This window comes from Cetorhinus maximus, chromosome 21 (assembly GCF_964194155.1).
Source record: "Cetorhinus maximus chromosome 21, sCetMax3.hap1.1, whole genome shotgun sequence".
NCBI lineage: Eukaryota > Metazoa > Chordata > Chondrichthyes > Lamniformes > Cetorhinidae > Cetorhinus > Cetorhinus maximus.
The window spans coordinates 90,275,735-90,300,700 of NC_135899.1; the positions used below are offsets into that span (position 1 = coordinate 90,275,735).

Below are 24,966 nucleotides of genomic sequence, written 5' to 3' on the forward strand. Positions count from 1 at the left end.
CTGCAGGGGAGGGGGGGTCATCAAGTGCTGCCCTGGCGCTACATCCCACGCACAAGCAATCGAGGTGCCACTCAGATCTCCATCACTACACTCAGCGAACTTCATCAACTGCAAGGGCTTCCACTCACTGAACATGCAGTATGTGACCACCAGAAACACATCCTGCAGGTATGCACATGGTTTCCAGTGAGTGTGCATGACGCCTACATGCTGGTGAGATGGGGGCCAGCCCCATCTTAAAGGTGCTGAGAGCACACAGAGAGAATGAGAGAACTCTGTGGCGCCTGCCCACAACATTCTGGCAGCAATGACCAGCACTGCCGAGGTGCAGTAATGTTTCCAGGGAGTGTGAGGCCGGACCATCACTGTGGTCTGAAGGCTGCACAGAGCACAGGGAAGAGGCCCTGGTCTGAGACGCCTGCCTTTATCTCGTGCAAAAAGGTTTCACATCTGAGTGACAAGAACACTGCTCATCAGAACAAGGAGCCATAGGCAGGGAGACATTCTTAGGAATTTATTGACAATAATGAACAGTATGTACAAGTGATCAACACCCGTGCCTAGGGTGTGCAACTAATTTTACCTAACTTTCCTAACCCTGCCGCTATGTCTTGGTGCTCCCTGGACACCACAGTAGAGGTGGAGGCAGCCTGCTGACTGTGACGCCCTGTCTGTGATGACCTTGGTGGGCGTCCTCTGGAGGGCTGAGACTTGGAGGGCCCCAGCCTGCTTTTGGGGTCCTGCTGTGTGGCAGTGACACCCTCCTCGGCCTGTGGGGCCGGATCTGTGGAGGTCACAGGAAGAGGGGATTCAGATGGGCCGGTCACTCCCAGAGTCACCTGGGTGGATGGTCCCAGAGCGTGTACCTGCTGATCCTCCTCCCTATGGGTGCCCGAGGGCCCCTGGCTGACTCCGTGAGTGGAAGGGGTAGCTGGAGTGAGATCGAGCTGCCCAGCACCCCTCTCGCATACACACTGTTGGAGGCCAACTATGGCACTACCACTGTGCTAAATGGGATAGATTTCGAACAGATCTAGCAACTCAAGGCAAGTCATCCATGAGGCGCTGTGGGCCATCAGCAGCAGAACTGTACACAACCACAATCTGTAAACTCGTGGGCCGGCATATCACCCACTCACCAGGGTCAACCCTGGTTCAATGAAGAGTGCAGGAGGGCATGCCAGGAGCAGCACCAGGCATACCTAAAAATGAGGTGTCAACCTGGTGAAGCTATAACACAAAACTATTTGCGTGTCAAACAGCATAAGCAGCAAGTGATTGAAGTTAAGTGATTCCACAACCAGCATATCAGATCTAAGCTCTGCAGTCCTGCCACACCCAGACATGAATGGTGGTGGACAATTAAACAACTCACTGGAGGAGGATGAGGCTCCAAAAATATCCCCAACCTCAATGATGGGGGAGCCCAGCACATCAGTGCAAAAGATAAGGCTGAAGCATTTGCTACAATCTTCAGCCAGGAATGCCGAGTGGATGATCCATCTCGGCCTCCTCTGGAGATCCTCAGCATCACAGATGCCAGTCTGCAGCCAATTTGATTCACTCCATGTGATATTAAGAAACGGCTGAAGGCACTGGATACTGCAAAGGCTATTGGGCCCTAACAATATTCCAGCAATAGTACTGAAAACTTGTGCTCCACAACTTGCCGCACCCCTAGCCAAGCTGTCCAGTACAGCTACAGTACTGGCACAAACAGCAGGACAAATCTAACCTGGCTAATTACCATCCCATCAGTCTGCTCTCAATCATCAGTAAAGTGATGGAAGAGGTCATCAAGAGTGCTATCAAGCTGCACTTGCTTAGCAATAACCTGCTCACTGACGCTCAGTTTGGGTTCTGCCAGGGCCACTCAGCTCCTGACCTCATTACAACCTTGGTTCAAACATGGACAAAAGAGCTGAACTCCAGTGGCAAGGTGAGATTGACTGCCCTTGCCATCAAGGCTGTACTTGACCGAGTGTGGTATCAAGGAGCCCAAGCAAAACTGGAGTCATGGGAAAGAGGGGGAAAACTCTCTGCTGGTTGGAGTCATACCTAGGAAGATGATTGTGATTGTTGGAGGTCAATCATCTCAGTTCCAGGACATCACTGCAGGAGTTCCTCAGGGTAGTGTCCTAGGTGCAACCATCTTCAGTTGCTTCATCAATGACCCTCCTTCCATCATAAGGTCAGAAGTGGGGATGATCGCTGATGATTGCACAATGTTCAGCACCATTCATGACTCCTCAGATACTGACACAGTCCATGTTTAAATGCAGCAAGACCTGGACAATATCCAAGCTTGAGCTGTAAAGTGGCAAGTGACATTCACACCACACAAGTGCCAGACAATGACCATCTCCAACAAAAGACAATCTAACCATCACTCCTTGATGTTCAATGGCATTACCATCACTGAATCCTGCACTATTAACATTCTGGGGATTATCATTGACCAGAAACTGAACCGGACTAGCCATATAAATACTGCGGCTACAAGGGCAGCTCAGAGGCTAGGAATCCTGCGGAGAGTTACTCACTGACTACCCAAAGCCTGTCCACTATCTACAAGGCACAAGTCAGGACTGTGATGGAATACTCTCCACATGCCTGGATGAGTGCAGCTCCAGCAACACTCAAACAGCTGGACATCATCTAGGACAAAGCAGTCCACTTGACTGGCACCACATCCACAAAAATTCACTCTCTCCACCACCAACACACAGTGGCACCATCTACAAGATGAACTGCAGAAACTCAACAAGGCTCCTTTGACAGCACCCTCCAAACCCACAACCACTACCATCTAGAAGGACAAGGGCAGCAGATGGATGGGAACACCACCACCTGGAAGTTCCCCTCCAAGCCACTCACCATCCTGACTTGGAAATACATCGCCGTTCTTTCACTGTCACTGGGTCAAAGTCTGGAATCCCCTCCCTAACAGCACTGTGGGTGTACCTACACCACAGGGACTGCCGCGGTTCAAGAGGACAGCTCACCACCACCTTCTCAAGGGCAATTAGGGATGGGCAACAAATGCTGGCCCAGCCAGCGATGCCCAAATCGCATGAATTAATAAAAAAAAAGTACAAGCCTAAGAGGCTAAATAACTGACTCCTCTTCCTGATGCTACTACAGAACAAGACATGTTGAGGTTCTGGGAAAATTACAGCACAGGATAAGAGTCAGTTATCCAGAGACCAAGCTGACCAGAAACAATGTTCCAGACCCTACAACTAGCCAAATGCACATCTCATTTGGATCGTTCTCCAATACCCATTATAAATTGCTGCATTAAACATTAAGTGTGTCATGAAAATACAGAACAGCTGGCATTACATGAATACTTTGACAGGAGTATTATTGTAAGCAATACTCGTTAAACTGCTCAAAAAGCTGAACTTCATTTGCAATGCGATCAAATTAGATCAACAATGACTTAAATCATGGTTTAAAACAGCTGAATGCCTGAAAAATTGAAGACGGAAAAGCACTGTTCTATTAAGTCCTTCAGAACAATTAATTTGATCCTGATGGAGCTTATTGCCACTACAAGGAAAATGGATTGCATTCATTTAGAACTCATGTTCTGGTACTGAGCTTGTGCAGTAAACTGAAGAATTATTTCCTAAAAAGATGGACAGGGTTCTTGATGGTTCATTATTTATTTATATTTATACCACCCACAAAATCAACTTTCCCCTTCCTGCCTCACTTTAATTTAAAAATGAGAAACTCTGTCTTGCTCTGGAGCTGAGAAAGTGAATGTTTACACAGCCACTCTAACATAGCTGCACACCAGGTGACCCACCTTTCAGCCTGGCAAGAAGCAGCTCCCATTTTAGCTGCCCTTTCTGCCTTACACAGCCCTCCATAGGGCAAGGCTTAATGCATTTAATCAGGAACAACCTTTGTTCTACCCCTCCATGTCCTGGGGGAGAAGAGTTGGTTGTTGATTACAAATTAGGAATAAACCTGTTACATCATTAAACATTTTCCCTTCCTGACAAAAGGTAATCAGTGACTCAAAACATTAACTCTCTCCATAGATGCTGCCAGATCTGCTGAGTATTTCCAACATTTTCTATTTTTACTTTAGGAATAATAAATGTGGATAGGGCTAACGGACACAAAAAGCATTTTTACACTTATCAAGGTAAGGGGTATTAATAAGGAACCAGGACGCTTTCTATTTCATACCCTGGACAAAGTCCTTTGCCCTAAAGGAAATTCCAAGCCAGCTTCATAAGATGCTCTGCTCTGGTCCAAATTATACCCCTGCTGAACTGAAAGTTCTGTCCCATATCCGCATTAAAGACTTGAAAATCAGAATACATACGGTACATCTAGATGCAGAGTTAAGCTCCTTTGACTTTGGTCTATCTTAGAGAGTATCACCATGGCACTGGTGTGACATTATTGTCAATTTTCCACACCAACAATCTTCATGCCTGTTCAAGCACCATTCCCTTCTATTGTTAAATTTGAGGCAGTTTGTATTGTGGGTCCATGCCTGTTAGAACCAGGATTGAGATTGCCAAACTCATTTCATGCAAGGTCTCCATGGCCATCAGACAGAGACAACTCTTTTCAGTGAGGGCTGTATTGTAACCTAGGCCCCAGAGGTGAAGGTCAATGTTTAACCCACTGCCGAAAGGATAGCGTCTTTAAAACTGACAGCTGTGACTCGGGAGGGGCGACAACACCTCCGTTCTTATTTGGGAAATGTATTCAACCCTCAATCTGAATTGAACTGACCTCAGGTGTCAAGATGGCTGCTATCATCAACAATCGATAGAATATCTGACATGTTGAACAGCGTTTTATTGTTACACTTTACTCAAACATCACTTGCTCATGGGGGGGGGGGGGGGTCAGTGTTTGAATTATAAGTCAGGACACAAAGTTTTCTTTATACAACACCATTAAAGTCCTCAGGACATCTTAAAGTTCTTCAGTCAATGAACCGCTGAAACAGGCAATGTTTTATAGGTAAATGCACATAGCATGATGCGACAAATAGCAGTGACAGTATTTACCCTTGTCCTCTCCCAAGCTCATCTCCTGTATGAGGCCCATTTCCTACTCTCTTGAGCCCCCCCATCCCTCTAAACTGCTGACCATCCAACATTTCTGCCTAGCACTCATACAGGCAGACATCAAAAACAATTCCCTCTCCTCACCAGTAACTCCTTCCTTTCAAAACTACCATCACTCCCCTCAAAAGTCTGATCCTCAATCCCACCTTGTAATTGCAAACGACCACTCCAACCCAAACCTTCCTTTCCTCTCCAATCCTTGAATGTATTATTGCTTCTCAAATCTGTGCCATTGCTCCCGGTTTAAATCACTCCAATCGAGTTGCCAGCTCTCCCCCAGCAGTACAATGGCCCGAGCCAAAATAACAGACAAAATTTTCTGCAACTGTGACCTTCCCACGATCCCTCATTTGCCCTGGTGTAGCCTTTGACATGGTTGACCATACGATTTGCCACCAATACTATTCTCCATTGTGCAGCTTTGAGACCTCTGTGGCTGGATTCCAAATTTACCTATCTCAAGTCAGAGCGTCTTTCGCAATGACTGTACCTCCAACCCTTGCAGCATCATCTCCAAAATCGCAGTTGATTCCTGGTGCCCTCCTCTTCCTCATTGCATCTTGGTCACATCATTGGGAAACAAGATCACCTTCCATATGTACAACAGATGCCTCAATTCTACCTCTCCACCTGAGTTGCAAAGTCATTGGGCCCCACAACAAACATCGAATGTTTGTCAATTAATCCATTTTTGTACCTAGCCACCATCTCGCACCAAGGCACAACAAGGTCCTGTTCAACTCCAAGTTGGGCTCGACTCCATAACCTCACTGCCACAATGGTGGCCTACTCTTCATCCAAGAACATTGCCTACCTCAGCCCATCAGCTGTAAAACCTTCATCCATGTTTTTTATTCTTTTTTTTCCTTCATCAGCTCCAGACTCAACCATTCTTTGTTGACCTCCAATTCGGCCAAAACTCTGATGCCCGCATCCAATCCCACACTAAATCTTTCTCATCAAATTAACCATGGTCCTTCCTTACTTCTATTGGTCCTCAGTCCTCCAATTTAATTCTCATCCTTGTGCTTAGACCCCTTCGTAGCCTCGCCTTTCCTATTTCTTCCCTACAATCCCACTCTCCCACATTCTTCATTGTCCTCTTGCTGGCTTCTCGTGCCTCCTCTCTCTTCACCCCGCCATGGGTGGTTGCATCTTTAACTCCCTAGGTCCCATGCTCTGCAATTCCTGCCAATAAAAAAATTCTCTACCTATTCAACTTCCTCTTCTCTTTGTAGATCCTCCTTAAAACCCACTCCTATGACCAAGCATTTATTCACATTGCCTAAAACCCCCTTGTTTGGTTTGTCATCGATTTTTTTTTCCCCCCCCCAATTACACATCTGTGCAGGCTTGGGGTTCTTTATCCTCTGTTAATGGCTTGATATAAATGCAAATGGTCATTGAATGACCAGTTAACCTGCTTTGTCAGTTACATAAGCAACAAATGTTGGCAAGAACACAGAGGTGCTCTTTGAGCAAGTGCCATGAGTTCGTTTATATTCAATCGAGCAGGCAGATCATGGCTTAATTCCTCATCCAAAAGGCAACAGCTCTGAAAAAGCAGTTAAAGTGCCAAGCAGATTATGTGCTTTGAAATAAGACTCGACTTCACTGGCTGCAGACTACAGGAGGCGAGAATATCATTATGAACCAAACTTGCATGAAGTAACACTAAATCCCATGCAATAATTTAGAGTGAAAGTGTAACCTTAATGTGCTTTCTATACTATGCAATTCCCCTCAAAAATAATTCTTCAGTTGGCTTGTTGTAGTCTCCAAACTAGAGTGCATTATTCTCCTTTTAAGAGCCTAGCTGACACCACGCAATGAACAAAGATACAAATTGCCCATTTTAGAACTAAAGAGATTGCATTTTTGTGGAAAACAGAATTTGAAGAAGGCTAAAACCTTACAGAAACCAAAACCATTTACTTAGTTACTGGTCCATACATCAGTGAATACGTAAAACTACTGGTCCATCATATACACATAAGCGATGGTTTAATTTGTTCCATGCATAGCACGCTTAAATAATTTGCTTCCACCTTCCTTCACCTTTTCCCCAGATTTTAAATTTACTTTTTCTACTTTCCTACTTCCTTCATTTCATGCTCCTTTAGATCAACACTATGTTACTTTGATGATAATTTAAAACAAAATCTTCACAGGTATATTTTTCTTCCATTCTCCACCAAAGGATCAGCGCATCCGCAGGTCTGACTTCTTAAAAACACAGATTTGGGCCATCCCGAGGAATGTTTGATTTCTGCTTTGGATGTAATTTATTTGAAATGCAAGAACAAGTTCCAGTTATGCAGAAGACCTTTCCTCCACTTGGACCAGACTCCATTGCCTTAACCCACTGCACCTTACCAGCAGCTTCGTTATTGCTTTCCTAAAGTCAGGCCGGGCACTTTGGGATCCTAGGGCTCAGACTGGCATTTCAAATCTCTCATTCAATTCTGTCCATTTTCCTGTGAAAAACTGTAAACCTGGGGCCTTGCCGTTGGTACAGAGAATTTTCTCAATTTAGCAGACTGCCAGCACTCACCTTTTTGAGGTCCTGGCTTTCTCATTGTAGAGAAACACACTGTTGATGTACTCAAATCAGCTGGGACCTTGATCCTGCAAAGAGAGAAAAAAATAAGCACACGGGATTGCAAAGCAAACTATAATTTCTAACTAACTGGGCTCCAAATCGCCACCATTTTACATGGCCAAATGCCGAGAAATAAACTGTAGGACAATAAACATAGAAAATAGGAGCAGCAGTCGGGTCAGTCAGCCCTCCATGCCTGCTCCGCCATTCAATGTGATCATGGCTGATGCTCTACCTCAACGCCATATTCCTGCTCTCCCCATATCCCTTGACGCTTTTAGAGTCCAGAAATCTATCTATTTCCTTCTTACTATATTCATTGACTTGGCCTCCACAGCCTTCCGTGGTAGATAATACCAGAGGTTCACCACCCTCAGGTGAAGAAGTTTCTCCTCATCTCAGTTCTAAATGATCTACCGTGTATCCTGAGACTGTGACCCCTTGTTCTAGTCCCCCCCAGCCAGAGGAAGTATCATCCCTGCATCCAGTCTGTCCAGCCCGGTCAGAATTTTATACCTTTCAGTCAGATCTCCTCTTATTCTTCTAAACTCCAGTGAATGCAGGCCTAGTCGGCCCAATCTCTCCTCATACGACAATCCTGCCATCCCAGGAATCAGTCTGGTGAACTTTCGCTCCACTCCCTCTATGGCAAGTATATCCTTTCTTAGGTAAGGAGACCAAAACTGCACACAATACTCCAGGTGTGGTCCCACCAAGGCCCTGTACAGCTGCAGTAAGACATCCTTGCTCCTGTACTCAAGTCCTCTCGCAATAAAGGCCAACATACCATTTGCTTTCTTAGCTGCTTGCTGCACCTGCATACTTGCTTTCAGTGATTGATGTACAAGGACATCCAGGTCCCTTTGTATATCAACATTTCCCAAACTATCACCTTTTAAATAATACTTTGCCATTCTGTTTTTCCTACCGAAGTGGATAACTTCACACTTACCCACATTATACTGCATCTGCCATGTATTTGCCCACTTACTCAACCTGTCTAAATCGCCTTGAAGCCTCTTAAAACCCTCCTCATCGTTCACATTCCCACCAAGTTTTGCGTCGTCAGTAAACTTGGAGATATTACATTTGATTCTCTCATCCAAATCATTGATATATATTGTGAATGGCTGGGACCCAAGCACTGATCCCTATGGTACCCCACTAGTTATGGCCTGCCACACCGAAAAAGACCCGTTTATTCCTACTCTGTTTCCTGTCTGCTAACCAATTCTCAATCCATGCCAATATATTACCCTCAATCTCATGTGCTTTAAGTCTGCACACTAACCTCTTGTGGGACTTTATCAAAAGCTTTCTGAAAATCGAAATACACCACATCCACTGGTTCTCCCTTATCTATTCTGCTAGTTACAGCCTCAAAAAACTCCAGTAGGTTTGTCAAACATGATTTCCCTTTCATAAATCCATGTGGACTTTGTCTAATCCCATTGATATTTTCTAAGTGTCATGTTATCACATCCTTTATAATAGACTCTAGCACTTTCCCTACTATTGATGTTAGGCTAATCAGTCTGTGATTGGCTGTTTTCTTCCTCCCTCCTTTTTTAAATAGTGGGGTTACATTCGCCACCCTTCAATCTGCTGGGACTGTTCCAGAATCTACAAAATTTTGGAAGATAACAACCAATGTATCCACTATTTCCATGGCCACTTCCTTTAGTACCCTGGGATGTAGATTATCAGGCCCTGGGGATTTATCAGCTTTCAGTCCCATTAATTTCTCCAGCACTATTTTTTTGATAATACTAATTTCCTTCAATTCCTCTGTCATGAAGCTGTTAATGTATATAATATTATTGGAAAATATTTTTCTTTTAAAATAGAGGTTTAGCCTGTGGGTGTGTCTCAACTGAATTAAAGCCAACTAGTCTGGGTGCTTTGATGTGTACTAGTTTTGATATGGAAGAGAAATAGTGTGCATTTGCATTTTTTGAATAGAGTATTCAAGAAGTGGGGTGAATTCTGGCACATAGCGAGCAGAGACCAAGCAATGTGTTTATATTGCTAATAAAATTGGTACTATGAAAGGGGTTTTATTGTTAGAAAAAGCTGGTGATACAATGAGAATTTACATTCAATGGGCTGTGCTAGGTATAACAAGACAACCGTTTTTTGTGTGTAGAGCAGAGGCAATGTGAGATCAAAAGCAGCTGTAAGCCTCCAACCGTCTCCACAGGAACCAAAGTGAAAAGAACTTCATTTTGAATTCATAAGGTGAAAATGCTTTGCCTGGTGTTTGGTTAAGTCCATGGGGTTGCTGTTGCTTTAATGGAGATTAGTGGGAATTTGTTAAAAGTTATAATCGTAGTAATTTGTAGCCATGTGTATATATTTACCTTGCATAAATTAATAAAATGCTTCATTTAGCTTAATGTAAAACCTCTCGAGAACTAGTGGTCTGATTCCTGAATTTAGAGTTGCATCTCAAACATAACACTTAAAATTATAGGTTATGACAATTGTTTAAAGTTTCCCTCTGGGATTTTTTTTAAATAACTCAGCTTTACCAAATGCTTGGCCATAACATCCTCCTTCTCATTAAACCCTTGGTTCCTTAGTATGTCTGGGAAGTTGTTTGTGTCTTCCTCCATGAAGACAGAACTAAAGTAGTTGCTTAATTGCTCTGCCATTTCCTCTATTATAAATTCTTCCATTTTGGACTCTAAGGGACCTACATTTGGCTTCACTAATCTTTTTATTTTTACATACTTATAGAAGCTTTTACAGTCTGCTTTTATGTTCCTTGCAAGTTTACTCTCATACTCTATTTTTCACCTCTTAATCAATCTCTTGGTCCTCCTTTGCTGAATTCTAAGCTGCTCCCGGTCCTCAAGCTCCCTACTTTTTCTAGCATCTTCATCTGACACCTTTTTGGACCTAATACTAGCCTTAATTTCTTTTGTTAGCCATGGTTGGGCCACTTTTCCTGTTGTGATTTTGTGCCAGAAAGGAATGTGTAACTAACTGTTACAATGCATACATTTGTTCCCTAAATATTAGCCATTGCCTGTCCACCTTTTAATGAAGTTCCCCAATCTATCTTAGCGAATTCACGCCTCATACATTCATAGTTTCCTTTGTTAAGATATAGGACCTGAGTTTCAGATTGGACTAAAGTACCTACCCTTGGGCTAAGGTAAGAAAGAAGAAACCTGAAGCTACTTGGCTAATGTGGACGTTACAGCTGCTCAGCTGATCCAAAAAGAAAGATCAACACGGAAAATATTACGTAAAGCTATTGCAACCCAACACCAAATTGTGCATCATCAAGACCATGAGGTGAACAAGACACAGATAGAGACAGAAAACAAACAGGCAGAACTTAAGATATTAAGGGAAACAGACAGATAAAGAGAAACTACTCTATTTCCATTGGTTGAGGAGTCTAGGACTACAAAAATTGATCAAATAAATTGGAGCCAGGACTTTCTGGAGAGAACCTTCTTCAGGTAAAGGGTAGAACAGGTTTGGAACTCTCCTTTACAAATAGCAATTAATCTAGATCAATTGTTAATTTTAAAACTGGAATTGATAGAATGTTAGCCAAAGGTTTTAAGGGATGTGGGGAAAAGGTGGGCAGGTAGAGCTGGGTTGCAGATCAGCCACGATCTCAATGAATGGCAAAACAGCCCAAGAACGAAATGGTCTGCCTTCCTTCTGAAGCAGAAAAACTGCATCAAGGCTAGGATCACAAAAAGGTCAGTGTTGGCTATCTGCTTCTTGCTTCCTCTTTCACCTTTTCCCATATTACATAGGGTTGCCACAATGCTGGCTGATCGCCTTCATATCAACCATCATTTGTGGATTCTGCCTCTAACCCTCTCCATTTTGCCAGGCTGGGGAATAGCACGGAAGATGTTGGCTGGTCTGCACCATTGGCTGGGTTCCTTCATAGCCAACAAGTCCTGGAGTGTGATTGGAACCCAGGGAGTTCCAGCTCAAAGGCAGGACAGCTACACACCCAGCCACTCCAGGTCTGTTAAAGTGAAGAATTATTTGTACCAATGTCATCACCACCTTTAAACTGAATAGAAATGAATAACTTTCACCTATTTTGGGTCTAACAGGTGAACGATGTGCTAAGATCTGTTTTCTGTTCTTTCTATTCCTTAATGGGATGTGGGCGTCGCTGGCTGGGCCAGCATTTATTGCCCATCACTAATGGCCCTTGAGAAGATGGTGGTGAGCTGCCTTCTTGAACTGCTGCAGTCCATGTGGTGTAGGTACACCCACAGTGCTGTTAGGGAGGGAGTTCCACGATTTTGACCCAGCGACAGTGAAGGAACGGCGACATATTTCCAAGTCAGGATGGCGAGTGACTTGGAGGGGAACTTCCCAGGTGGTGGTGTTCCCGTCTGTCCGCTGCCCTTGTCCTTCCAGATGGTAGTGGTCATGAGTTTGGAAGGTGCTGTCGAAGGAGCCTTGGTGAATTCCTGCAGTGCCTTTTGTAGATGGTACACACTGCTGCTACTGTGTGTCGGTGGTGGAGGGAGTGAATGTTTGTGGATGTGGTGCCAATCAAGCGGGCTGCTTTGTCCTGGACAGTGTCACTTGTGTGTTGTGGGAGCTGCAGTTATCCAGGCAAGTGGGGAGTATTCCATCACACTCCTGATTTGTGCCTTGTGGACAGGCTTTAGGGAGTCAGGAGGTGAGTTACTCGTCACACGATTCTTAGCCTCTGACCTGCTCTTGTAGCCACAGTACTTAAATGGCTAGTCCAGTTCAATTTCTGGTCAATGGTAACCCCCCAGGATGTTGATAGTGGTGGATTCAGTGATGGTAATGCCACTGAACATTAAGGGGCGATGGTTGGATTCTCTCTTGTTGGAGATGGTCATTGCCTGACACTTGTGTGGCACAAATGTTACTTGCCACTTGGCAGCCCAAGCCTGGATATTGTCCAGGTCTTGCTGCATTTGGACATGGACTGCTTCAGTGTCTGAGGAATCACAAATGGTGCTGAACATTGTGCAATCATCAGCGAACATTGCCACTTCTGACATTATGATGGAAGGAAGGTCATTGATGAAGCAGCTGAAGATGGTTGGGCCGAGGACACTACCTTGAGGAACTCCTGTGGTGATGTCCTGGAGCTGAGTTGACTGACCTCCATCAACCACAACCATCTTCCTTTGTGCGAGGTATGACTCAAACCAGTGGAGAGTTTTCCCCCTGGTTCCCATGGACTCCAGTTTTGCTAGGGCTCCTTGATGTCACACTCGGTCAAATGCTGCCTTGATGTCAAGGGCAGTCACTCTCGCCTCACCTCAGGAGTTCAGCTCTTTTGTCCATGTTTGAACCAAGGCTGTATTGAGGTCAGGAGCTGAGTGGCCCCTCCTTGACCACATCTAATTTCAACCCCCCATTCATCCAACCATTTTCATGAGAGTTTTTCATTAGAATCCACAAGAGATAGTTTAAACTATGACTGGATTTGACAAAGTGAATTTTAAGAGATTGAATAGCATAATGCCCTAACCTTAAATGTCAGCTGTCAGGAAGAACACGAATCTTGGAGTTTCTTGCCCTGAAGATCCCTTCGGTAATAAATTGACAGCTTGGCTTAGCATTAGGATCCTCAGTCAGAGTTAAAAGGTTACAGGTTCAAGCTCCACTCCAGGACTTGAACACATAATCCAGACTTCGGTGAAGTACTGCTTTGTTAAAGATGCCAATTTCAGATGTTAAGGTGACAGGTCGAAAAAAAAATTCCAAAGCACTGCTCAGTCAAGATCATGGAAATTCTCTCAATATCCTAACCAAATTTAAACTTGGAACGGATTACCTGGTCAGTCACCTCCATGGATCCATGTTGCACAGACACCCTGCCACACTTGGCTACCTGACAGCATTAATTACCTTTTCTGAAATGCTATCAATCAACTTCAAAGTCCTTTGGCACACCCCAAGGACATAAAAAGGTACAGGAAAAATGCAAGCTCTTTTGCAAATAAAAACATAAAACGAGTTTTAGATTAACCTGGAGTGTCTACCTACAACTAAATGAAGAGAATTGTCAGCAAGGACTGCACATATCAGGCATTGGATGCCGTATTACCGAGGGCATGATTTCATCATAAATTCTGAAAGGTTTGAGAGGATGGCTCCATATAATCCATCTTATTGAGAAACCCCAAGTGCAGCTTTGTCATTGCAAAACCACAACAAACTCCCCTGGTCATTACCTTTAGCACAACTGAACACGCACAACTATTACAGCAGACAGGAGCAGGCATGATGCTGGGTTCAATATTTTTGTTTTCACACATAAGACGGGAAGTCAACACTTTTAAAACACTACTCAGCAACAGAGGAAAAAAAAATCATTTAACAAAGCACCCTTCAAAAAGCAGAAGCAGCATCCCAGTGGATAAATGGATCACATGCTGTGGCATTGGACCACATATAAACTTGGCAGGAGCCCGCTTTAAACTCTGTCTGCACAGTTATCTCAGCCAAGGCAGCATTTCGGACATTTCAACTGGCCTCAGTGTTCCATAAGAGAGACAGATTGTTTACCTTAGATCCAGCCAATGTACTGGAAATAATCCAGCAACCGGCTAAATTCACACATGAAGAATGGTCCAGAAGAACACAAGGAATAGGAACAGAAGTCAGCTATTCAGCCCTCCAAGCCTGCACCAACATTCAATAAGGGCACAGCTGATCTTCAACCTCACTCCACTTTCCCACAATAATCACCTAACCCTTAATTCCCCAAGTACCCAAAAACCTATCATCCATTTGACGGTGAACTGCAAGTTTGCCACTACCCACGAATCTGTCTCCCTGAAGGGAGAACTCCAATACCATCAGCTTTTCAGAGGTCGATATCGTTGCTCTGAGCAGTGCTGGAATCGAGAGAACTGCCGCCCCCTACCCATGGCACTCTCTCAATATTAATGTAACTATCTACCAGAGGGAGATGGGGAAATCTCTAAAATGAATGCAACGGGAGTGAAAACAATATCAAATTGCTAGGGGAAACATTTGGTCAAGGAACTCACATGATCAGGGATACCACTGGATCAGAGTTAGTAAACAAGCAGCAAATTGTGCAGGAGTTCATCAGCCGAGAACAGATTGGCAACAGTGACTGCAGGCTGGCAGAAGTTAAGGTTGCTTAACTGATGGAAAAGAGAACCGACTTTAGAAAATACAGAATCCAAGTGGGACAAGCAGTGAGCTAAAGAAAATGGACTGGAGACCACTTAAGAGGGAGGAAAGCATAAAAATTAGCATTCACACAGAGGCATACTGTTAACAGAGAAATGAAGGTCAAAATTGGACTCATGAGGAGAGTCAGGGCCAGCAATAAGACTGCTCCTAATGTAGGGAGCCAAGATTTGCACTGTGAGTCAAGATAATTGAAGAGACAGCAAACAAGACGCCTAGAAACTGGTCATGAAAGCAGGGAGCAGGAAAAGTGTCAAATAATTCTACAAACATATTTGTAGGAGGCAGGTGAAAAAAGGAGTGGTGAGTTCATTGAAAGATCCTAAAAGGTGGCATGATATCAAGTTACTAATAGATTCCAAGTATGCTGTTCAAATTCTTTTCAACGTTCACAGAGGGCAGCCTGGGCTGTGTCCCCAGTAAAGACAACAAATTTCCTGAAAAGGAGGAGGCAGGAGAAGTGCCAACACAAATATAAATTTCAGACAATACAGTTAATGACAGCCATAGGGCATTCAAGGACAGCAAATGCACTAGGCTAGGATGCACTTCATACAAGACTACTCTGTAGGAAGTATTTAGATCTAAACTATTCTGCACCTTCCCTTGGGAGGACAAGACAGCAGGTTCAAAATAGTAAAAGACCACATTAAGACAAAATAAAAGGCTAGAACTAGGGGTTATAGTCTCAGGATAAGGGCTCAGTCATTTAGGACTGAAACGAAGATGAATTTCTTCACTCAAGAGAGAGTTGTCAATCTTTTGAATCTCTATCCCAGAGACCGGTGGATATTGGTCGCTGAGTATATTCAAGATTGAGATAAATAAAATATTAGCCTCTAGGGTAATTCAAGGGATAGGATGGGAAGGTGGAGTTGAAGTAGATCAGCCATGATTTTACTGAAGAGCAGAGCAGGCGCGAGGGACCATTTGGCCTACTGTGCCCCTATTCCTTACGCAATGGCCGATTACCAGGAGGGTAATCTTCATGAAGGGCATGGTCAACATTTGTGGCAGGATTTTCCACACCCGCCTGCCGCCACGAACTTCCAGTCCCGCCGCAAGTCAATGGACTTTGGCTGGGGCGACGGGGCTAGAAAACCCCGGCCTTGGAATAGACTTCAGGACAGAACAGCGGAGGGAAAAATCCCTGGAATCGTTTACAAATGATTAGATGCAGCAATGGGGGACAAAGTCTAAAGTTATTCTGAACTAATTAATTGATATATATGACTTACTCATCCGTAATTATTTTGTAAATTGATTATTATATTTTCCAGTCATTTTTTTTTCTGCATAACAAAAAAAAATATATTTCAGGGATGTATAACTGAGAATTAGGGTAAAAGTTCCTTTTCATGCTTCAAAACAAGAGCAACAGAGAGCAAACTCATTAAACCTGTCATGGTCTGTATTTTTAACCCCTGGTTTCAGACACACTGGCTAGTAGGATGTAACTCAGGGCACAAAGACAGCTTTTGAAGTTCAACTGACATCTTAATAGAGGAGCTTTTTAAGAAAGTTCTCCTCCCTACCCTACCCTGCACTAATAAAACATGACAGCCTGTGCAAACACAAACGAGTGTCCTTCCACCAGCAAGGCAACACTCGCTGTGGAACACATTCACATGCTTCTGGGATTAGCTGCAAAGCACCAGTCCCTGGTATAAAAGATGGAAAACTGATGCTGCTGTATTTGCACTTCCCCCTTCCTCTTTACACATCTTTTCCCGAGCAGCAATACCAACAGATGGGAGATTAGTGCACACGCAGGACAAAAGTCTCCACTTGAGTGTTGTTCTTTTGGAACCACATAATATACTTTAGATTTCAGTAAAGTGTGAGATCTTGGACACATACCACGAACAGCCCAGCAGTAAAATTATCTACGTGCCCTCACACATGGTAGTTGTTCCTCCATTTTGCTCTGTAAAGAATGAAGGGCTAGTAGTGATTAAAGGCCTATCTCTGATAAGGATAGTGGAGGGAGCAATTTAAGGTAATGCAATAAAATCACACGCATTAAACTATATTAGATGAAGGGCAATTTTTAAACACGTTGCTTCTAATACACCAGTAACAACATTGCATTCAATTCAAAGAGCATGACAACATTGTCTACGCTCAAGCATGGGTTGAAATGCCTTGCTCAAAACTTTCTCTCCCAAGTTGTTCTGTACAAAAAAAAACAGATGAGGCCTTGTAGTGTCGCTTTTGGGTAATTCCACATAAACCTTATTTATTCATCTGACATTCCTGTGCCTGCTAGATTAGCCAGGCTTTAACCAGTATTAAAATAAAACAGGTTAACGCCTTCTCTAAAATAGTTTGAGACAATTTCAGAACAACACAATAGGTTCTTGTAGACAATAATGCAAATTCAAGATTATTAGCTTTTTAGATAGAGGGATTAATATTGATCACACATAGCCCATGTATTAGCACACTCGTAGCTTTGCCAATCACCCTAGGTTCCTGACAATCAGAATCGAAAACAATGGTTGAACAGCATAGAGTGCACAAATTGCATAGGTGGAGGGACAGGTAGTATTGGGGAGGCGGGGAGGCTGCAGAAGGATTTAGACAGGTTAGGAGAGTGGGCAAAGAAGTGGCAGATGGAATACAACGTGGGGAAGTGTGAGGTCATGCACTTTGGTAGGAAGAATAGAGGCATAGACTATTTTCTAAATGGGGAGAGAATTCAGAAATCTGGAGCGCAAAGGGACTTGGGAGTCGTAGTCCAGCATTCTCTTAAGGTTAACTTGCAGGTTGAGTCGGTAGTTAGGAAGGAAAATGCAATGTTGGCATTTATTTCGAGGGGTCTAGAATATAAAAGCAGGGATGTGCTGCTGAGGCTTTATAAGGCTCTGGTCAGACCACATTTAGAATATTGTGAGCAATTTTGGGCCCTGCATCTCAGGAAGGATTTGTTGGCCCTGGAGAGGGTCCAGAGGAGGTTCACGAGAATGATCACAGGAATGAAAGGCTTAACATATGAGGAACGTTTGAAGACTCTGGGTCTATACTCGATGGAGTTTAGAAGGATGAGGGGGGATCTGATTGAAACTTACAGAATACTGAAAGGCCTGGATAGAGTGGACGTGGGGAAGATGTTTCCATTAGTAGGAGAGACTAGGACCCGAGGGCACAGCCTCAGAGTAAAGGGAAGACCTTTTAGAACGGAGATGAGGAGAAACTTCTTTAGCCAGAGAGTGGTGAATCTATGGAATTCATTGCCACAGAAGGCTGTGGAGGCCAGGTCATTGAGTGTATTTAAAACTGAGATAGATAGGTTCTTGATTGTTAAGGGGATCAAAGGTTATGGGGAGAAGGCGGGAGAATGGGGTTGAGAAAGTTATCAGCCATGATTGAATGGACCAGACTCGATGGGCCGAATGGCCTAATTTCTGCTCCTATGTCTTAAGGTCTTATGGTCTAAACCACCATCAATGTCAGTGTATAAGTCGACCTTTAAAGCCTCAAAAAAAAAAGTCCCTCCAAAAAAAAGGGTATTGATTTTACGCCAAGTATATGCAAAACCATGATTTTTGGGGCCAGAAAATTGCAGTCATCTTATACACCAGACCAAGTTATACACTGCGTGCATTTATGGTAAGCAGAGACTGATGGCAGAAAGGGGTCATTGCAAGGCATTACCTCAGAAGTTCAGAAGACCTGACAAACCAGAAGGACAAACTGTGTAGCCAATCGTCTCAGATCTAAACTCAAATCATAGCCTTAACTCTCATGTATCCACTTTTTTAAAAAAACGCTATAGAATTTGTTTTACTCCTTCCTCATTAATTTGGATTTTTTTTTAAGGAAAACGACCAGCAAAGTTACTGAAAGCACCAACAGCTACTACACTTGTTATTGTTGATTTCTGAAGGCACCTACATGAATACAAAAATCAGTAACTGTGCTATTATCTCAGTTTCACTACCTGAACCGCATTAAAAAATAGTCCATAATCACATACATCCGCTGAGAAATCCTGCCCATATGTCAGTTTTGTGGAGTGACTCCAATGGATTGGGGTGAGGAAGCATACTAGAATTCCCGCTCCAGTTTCCTGTTCACTCCAGGATATTTCACAACCACTGTTGGGGATAGGGGCATAGAATACATCTAATCAAATACAGATAGGGGTATTCAAAGGGGATTCAGATGACAGGAATATCCCCTCTTATGTATTTGCTATCTTTTGAGCCCTAGCAATACTGGATGCTAAGAACCTGTGATCACTCTCAGCATTGTATGGCTTCAGGGGAGGTGGAAGGGGGTATGAAGGTGAAGCACTCTCTAAATTGCAAATAATTGGCTTCCTATTTCTTTAAACCTTCTGCTCTAAACAGAAATTTGTACACAGACAAGTGTGATGGACAAAGATGTGCATGAATTATTGTTAATACATACTAGTCCATGCACTGTCATTGCGCATAGTAAAGATGTGCATTTATATAGCACCTTTCAAGGTCTCAGGATATCCCAAAGCACTTTACAGCCAATGAAGTACTTTTGAAGTGTACTCACTGTTGTAATGTAGGAAACATGGCAGCCAATTTGCACACAGTAAGCTCCCATAAACAGCAATGTGATAATGAACTGTTTGGGAGATCGACTGATGGATAAATATTGACCAGGAGTTTGGGGATGGCTTTCCTTTGAAATAGTGCCTTGGGATCTTTTCCATCCACCTGAGGGCATCCAGGACCTCGGCTTTAATGTCACATCCGGAAGATGCAGTACTCCCTCCGTACTGCACTGAAATGCGAGCCTAGAATTTTGTGCTCAAGTCCTTGGAGTGTAACTTGAACCCACACTTTCTAACTCAGAGGTGCAAGTGCTACCAACTGAGCCACAGCTACACAAGAAAAAGGCCAAGGACTTCAGGTGAAGCAGAATTACAAAGAAGATAATCAGGTCTAAATGGATCAATATTTTCAACTCATATTTGTTCTTATTTTATATTTCCATCAGAAATGTCATCTGTAAACTTGTTACACTACAATTCCATTGTCCCACCAGCAATGTCGCTATTTTATAATGGGAATTTACAAATGCAAGAAGTTGACAGTGCACAGACCAGAGGGCCTAGAAACTGTTGGAAAAATATCAGAGAGTTCACAGCACCCACTATTATTAATGGTTGCTAGCTGCAGGATATCACTGCAGGAGTTCCTCAGGTAGCCCAACCATCTTCAGCTGTTTCATCAATGATCTTCCTTCCATCATAAGGTCAGAAGTGGGGATGTTCCCTGATGTTTGCACAATGTTCAGCACCATTCATGACTCCTCAGATACTGAAGCAGTCCATGCCCAAATACAGCAAGACCTGGACAATATCCAGGCTTGGGTTGACAAGTGCAAGTAATATTCATGCCACACAAGTGTCAGGCAATGACCATCTCCAACAAGAGAGAATTCAACCATCGCCCCCTGATGTTCAATGGCATTACTATCACTGAATTCCCAACTATCAACATCCTGGGGGTTATCATTGACGAGAAACTGAACTGGACTAGCCATATAAATACTGTGGCTACAAGAGCAGGTCAGAGGCTAGGAATCGTGTGACGAGTAACTCAACTCCTGATTTTCTAAAGCCTGTCCACCATCTACAAGGCACAAATCAGGAGTGTGATGGAATACTCTCCATTTGCCTGGATGAGTGCAGCTCCCACAACACTCAAGAAGCTTGACACCATCCAGGACAAAGCAGCCCGCTTGTTTGGCAGCACATCCACAAACATTCACTCCCTCCATGACTGACGCACCATGGCAGAAGTGTGCACCATCTACAAGATAAACTGCAGAAACTCACCAAGGCTCCTTTGATAGCACCTTCCAAAACCACGACCACTACCATCTAGAAGGACAAGAGCAGCCAATAGATGGGAACATCACCACCTGGAAGTTCCCCTCCAAGTCACTCACCATCCTGAGTTGGAAATATATCGCCGTTCCTTCACTGTCACTGGGTCACAATCCTGGAACTCGCTCCCTAACAGCACTGTGGGTGTACCTACACCACATGGACTGCAGCGGTTCACGAAGGCTGCTCACCACCACCTTCTCAAGGGCAACTAAAGATGGGCAATAAATGCTGGCCCAGCTAGCGAAACTCACATCTCATGAATTAATTTTTAAAAATACATTAGAAGAAGCAGCAAGTTCTGCTCAGGAAAGGGCACAGGTTGTAAGCCACAAATTGCATTATGATTTGTACCGCTCCACTGTTAGCCTCAGAAAAACAAGATCATGCTATTAACATCCTCATGAGTTTTAAGAAATTGCTGTAAATACAATTAATCTTCCCACAGAAAGTAAGAGTTGGTACTTGGTGTTGCAAGGAGCTTGTCAATAACCTGGTTTATTTGATACTGACATGGAACTCAACCTTGAAGAATCAAATTAAAAAGTGTGGGGTCTCACTCATGGACATAGTAAATAGTTCATGGAGTTTTTTTTTAAGTTTAGGGTTAAGTAGATTAACCTACTCACAGTGTTTAAGTAGAAGCTCTCATGAATTCTTGATTACTATATCTCCAGAAGCTGTTTTTGGGACATCTACTGCTCACCGTCTGGAGAAGTGTAGCTTCAGAGACAGCAACTTCTGGATTTCCATGTTATATTGCACTCCCAGAGTTGCTGTCAGTTTCAGTGGAGTAATGATAGCAAATGTGGCCATTTCACCATTACCACCACAGCAAAATCCAGGCCATAAATGTTAGCAAAAGGAAATTTTGTTGATAAATGATTGAAGTTAAAAGCTCAGGGTCTCTCGATATTAATCAATTGTTTATGGCACCAGAACATTTAACTGAAATCTTTTACAGACTTGTAACTCCCTCTTACATATTGATCACCCCATAGATTTTTTATTATAACTATTTAATCAGCCTTTCTCCAAAAATATTACATTCTTAAGTACATATTCCTGATGTGTGTGTAAATGGGCTGGTCTAATGTCAGCTGATTAATAGCTCACACCAAGTCTACATTCAATCTTAATGGCTGAAGGATAGCTGACTTACTACAAATAGTCTGTGTTGATATGAAGCAAGAGGAATAAGGCCATTACCAAAAGGTAATCTCCTGCTATTATCATTTCACACAGGCTGTAAAAATAATCAAAGTCAGCATGGCAGAAAGTTTAAAAAACTCCCAGTGGACCAATTAAAAAAAAGATTAAAATTTGAATTTGAAAATCTCCTGTTAAGTTTCAGTGTAGTAGGCGAGTGCATTACAGTAAACGCATGTGTGTAAAGTTTCCCAAGTGTTCACATGCATGAAGAGCGAGTTTCATATTCACTGATCAAAGAGTGTCACAAAAGCTGGCATTACAGGAGTTTACCAGTACCTCATCTTTCTAAATAGGTCATCATCTCGCGTCTACAGTATCGCAATGCCTTCATTCCCTCTGACTAAAATGACACATTCTCACCTTGTGTGTCCTTCAACCTGAAACATTGGGCATTTAATACAGCATCCTTAACATGGAAAATATCCCACAATGTTTCATGACAAAAACAAAGTTGGAGCAGTGGTACAAGAGATTGGAAGCATGGTTGAATAGATAGATTTTAAGAAGTTTTTTTTAAAAAAAGTGAGGAGAGAGGTAGCAAAGTTATGGGGAAATCAGACAAAGTGCGAGATACACAGCATTAAAGAGATATAGAGGAAAGCACCTCCAACAGTTGAAGTCTCTGCCTATGATGGTGAAATTGAGATGGGAGATTGGATAGAATGTTAGAGCCAAGCTACCAGAAGGCGTCGTATAGGCACATGGTTGCAAACAGTTGCAGAGGTAGGCTAGGGAAAGATAGTGGAGGGATCTGTAGCTGGGGACAAGGATTCTGTACATTGCTGGGCAGTTGGATGGTGGATATAAAGAGGAGCCAATGGAGGTCAGGAGGCTAAAGGTAAGGAGCACGGGACAGGATGTGAGCAGCAGAGCTTTACAGAAACTGCACCTTGTGGAGACACAAGTTCTTCAAGTTCTGGGAGCTGATGAGGAATGCTTTGGAGATGCTCAGACATAAACAATGAGTGTTCCATTCGCATATCAATGAGCCGGGGGTAAAGGAGAGAGATGCTGCAGAGTTGGGAACAGGTGGTCTTGGTGATGGATTGGATGGAGTTGGTTGAAGCTCAGCTTTAGGTCAAAGATGACACAAAAGTTATGCATCTTTCAGTTCAACATAAGGGAATAGGTGTGGAGAGGGATGGAGTTGGTGGAAAGGCTTCAGCTTTTGTTGGCAGGACCACAATTATATCCTACAACTGCTCTTAAATCACAGTGCTCACTCCCAAACAAAAAACCACCAAAATAAACACTTAATGGAGGAAATTATTTGTTCATTATTCATAGAGAAATGATACACACATTTATATTTTTGCTACAAAATAGCTCACATATTGAAGTTGCCCCTTCAATACTTATTCTGCATTACTTCAGTGAGGAGAGATGTCAAACCAACACTGTTTCTCATCCAGGTTATTACTAACAACAAAAGAGGCTTCAAAGCGTCGCCATGATAGGGACCATTAAAACTTGTGGGAAATTTTCTGTAAACTTAATAGGCATTAAGTATCAGATTTCAGGTGAAGCAGCGACAGCAGGAAAATCAGTCTAAAGAGAGTAGTCCAAAGAAGACAGTCAGATGTTCACTCACTGAGGATCTCATGAAACGGACTTGACTTTGGGATATAAGAGCTTAAGTGTCACCGTGGGATCCAGGTCCGTATGGAACCTGAAAGTTTCTGGTCTGACTGATAACGGAACATGTTTTATAAAGGCCATCAACTGTTACTGTACCTTCAAAAGATTTGTGCTTTTGTGCCGGACAAATTGCTGGTGATTTAATACTGCTCTGCATGCATTTAGGCTTCAGTCCTCATTACAGCACCGACAGCCGCAATGTTCCTTTCCCAGGCATTCATCAATTCCAGGTAATCGGCAAGTTTAAATCCAATTAGTGATCTCGACACCCAGCACGCCTTAGGATCAGAAGTCTCAGGAGACAGATTATATCTGCAATTAAAGGAAAACACGACTTTAAAGGAAAGAATTCAAGAAATGTAAACTAAGGGACAGATCTTCACATCACACCTTTCACTCTATTCATTTAGGCCTTACAATGGGATAATGAAGGGCAGTTATTTCGCTCCCACAACACCACCGCACCCCCCACCCCAAAGTTCTCCCATAACACACCGACACATTTCCCGATTCCAGAGGGTGTTCAAACACACTCCTGCCACAGCGAGAGAGAGATTCTTCACCCTCCAACACTTTCACTCCTCAGGAGGTACCTGCCCTACCCCATTCTGCACCTTCCCTGTTTTAGATGGTGCAATTTAGGATGACAAGTGACCAAATGGGAAATTATTGGGGAGGAGGGGGGGGGGAGGGAGGGTCTGTGAAGCTCTGTGCTACTGTACAGGATGGTTCACATTTAACTGTTGCATAGGAAGAGGACAGTTACAGTGTCACAAGGAAGACATGATTACAAAGACTATTTGGAGAAGCAAAACTGTGCGTTTCTTCCACACTGAACTGGACGTTTGGGATAAACCTTCAAGCCAGGTGCGAAATAGCAGGATCACAAGCCCCCTTTTCGGTGGCAAAGGGTCCAGGAGCGAGTGCCAACCCAGACTGGGGCAAACCGTGGGGTGAAATGATCCTGCAGCTGAAAGGGTAACCTTTGTTTGGGCGGGTTCTCTTGGCCACATCGGGGCACCTGTTAATGAGGCAGCTTCGGATCGCCGGAGCAGCACTTTCTAAGCCCCACTGAGTTACCCTGGCAGGCAGGCGGGCAGGCAGGGCTGGCTGAAGGGTCGGTGGTTGCGGACGCGCGTTCTACAAACCAGAGAAAACTTTCGCAGCCGAGATCCTGAAACTAGCAACGCGCAGACCAACTGGGCAAAATATATATATATATAAAAAAAAAAATCGCCTGTCCAAATTTCGCGGTTTAAAATTGATCGCGTTCATGAAAAGGACCAAAGGATGTCCCAGGTTTAAACACAGCGAGGTTTTCTCCTTCTCCCGAG

General features: G+C 43.5%; 1 protein-coding gene across 3 annotated transcripts in view; it reads right to left on the minus strand.

Moving 5' to 3' along the window:
- Positions 1–23,942, minus strand: part of LOC144696120 (polycomb protein SCMH1-like) — a 180,843-nt gene extending 156,901 nt beyond the window's left edge. For all 3 annotated transcript variants that reach the window (XM_078567422.1, XM_078567421.1, XM_078567424.1), the window contains exons 1-2: positions 23,729–23,942; positions 7,660–7,733 (exon numbers count right to left, since the gene is read on the minus strand). In XM_078567422.1, coding sequence (XP_078423548.1) covers positions 7,660–7,684 — 25 coding nt within the window. In that variant the 5' untranslated portion in view covers positions 7,685–7,733; positions 23,729–23,942. The remainder of the gene's footprint in view (positions 1–7,659; positions 7,734–23,728) is intronic.
- Between the last annotated feature and the right edge of the window lie 1,024 nt (positions 23,943–24,966).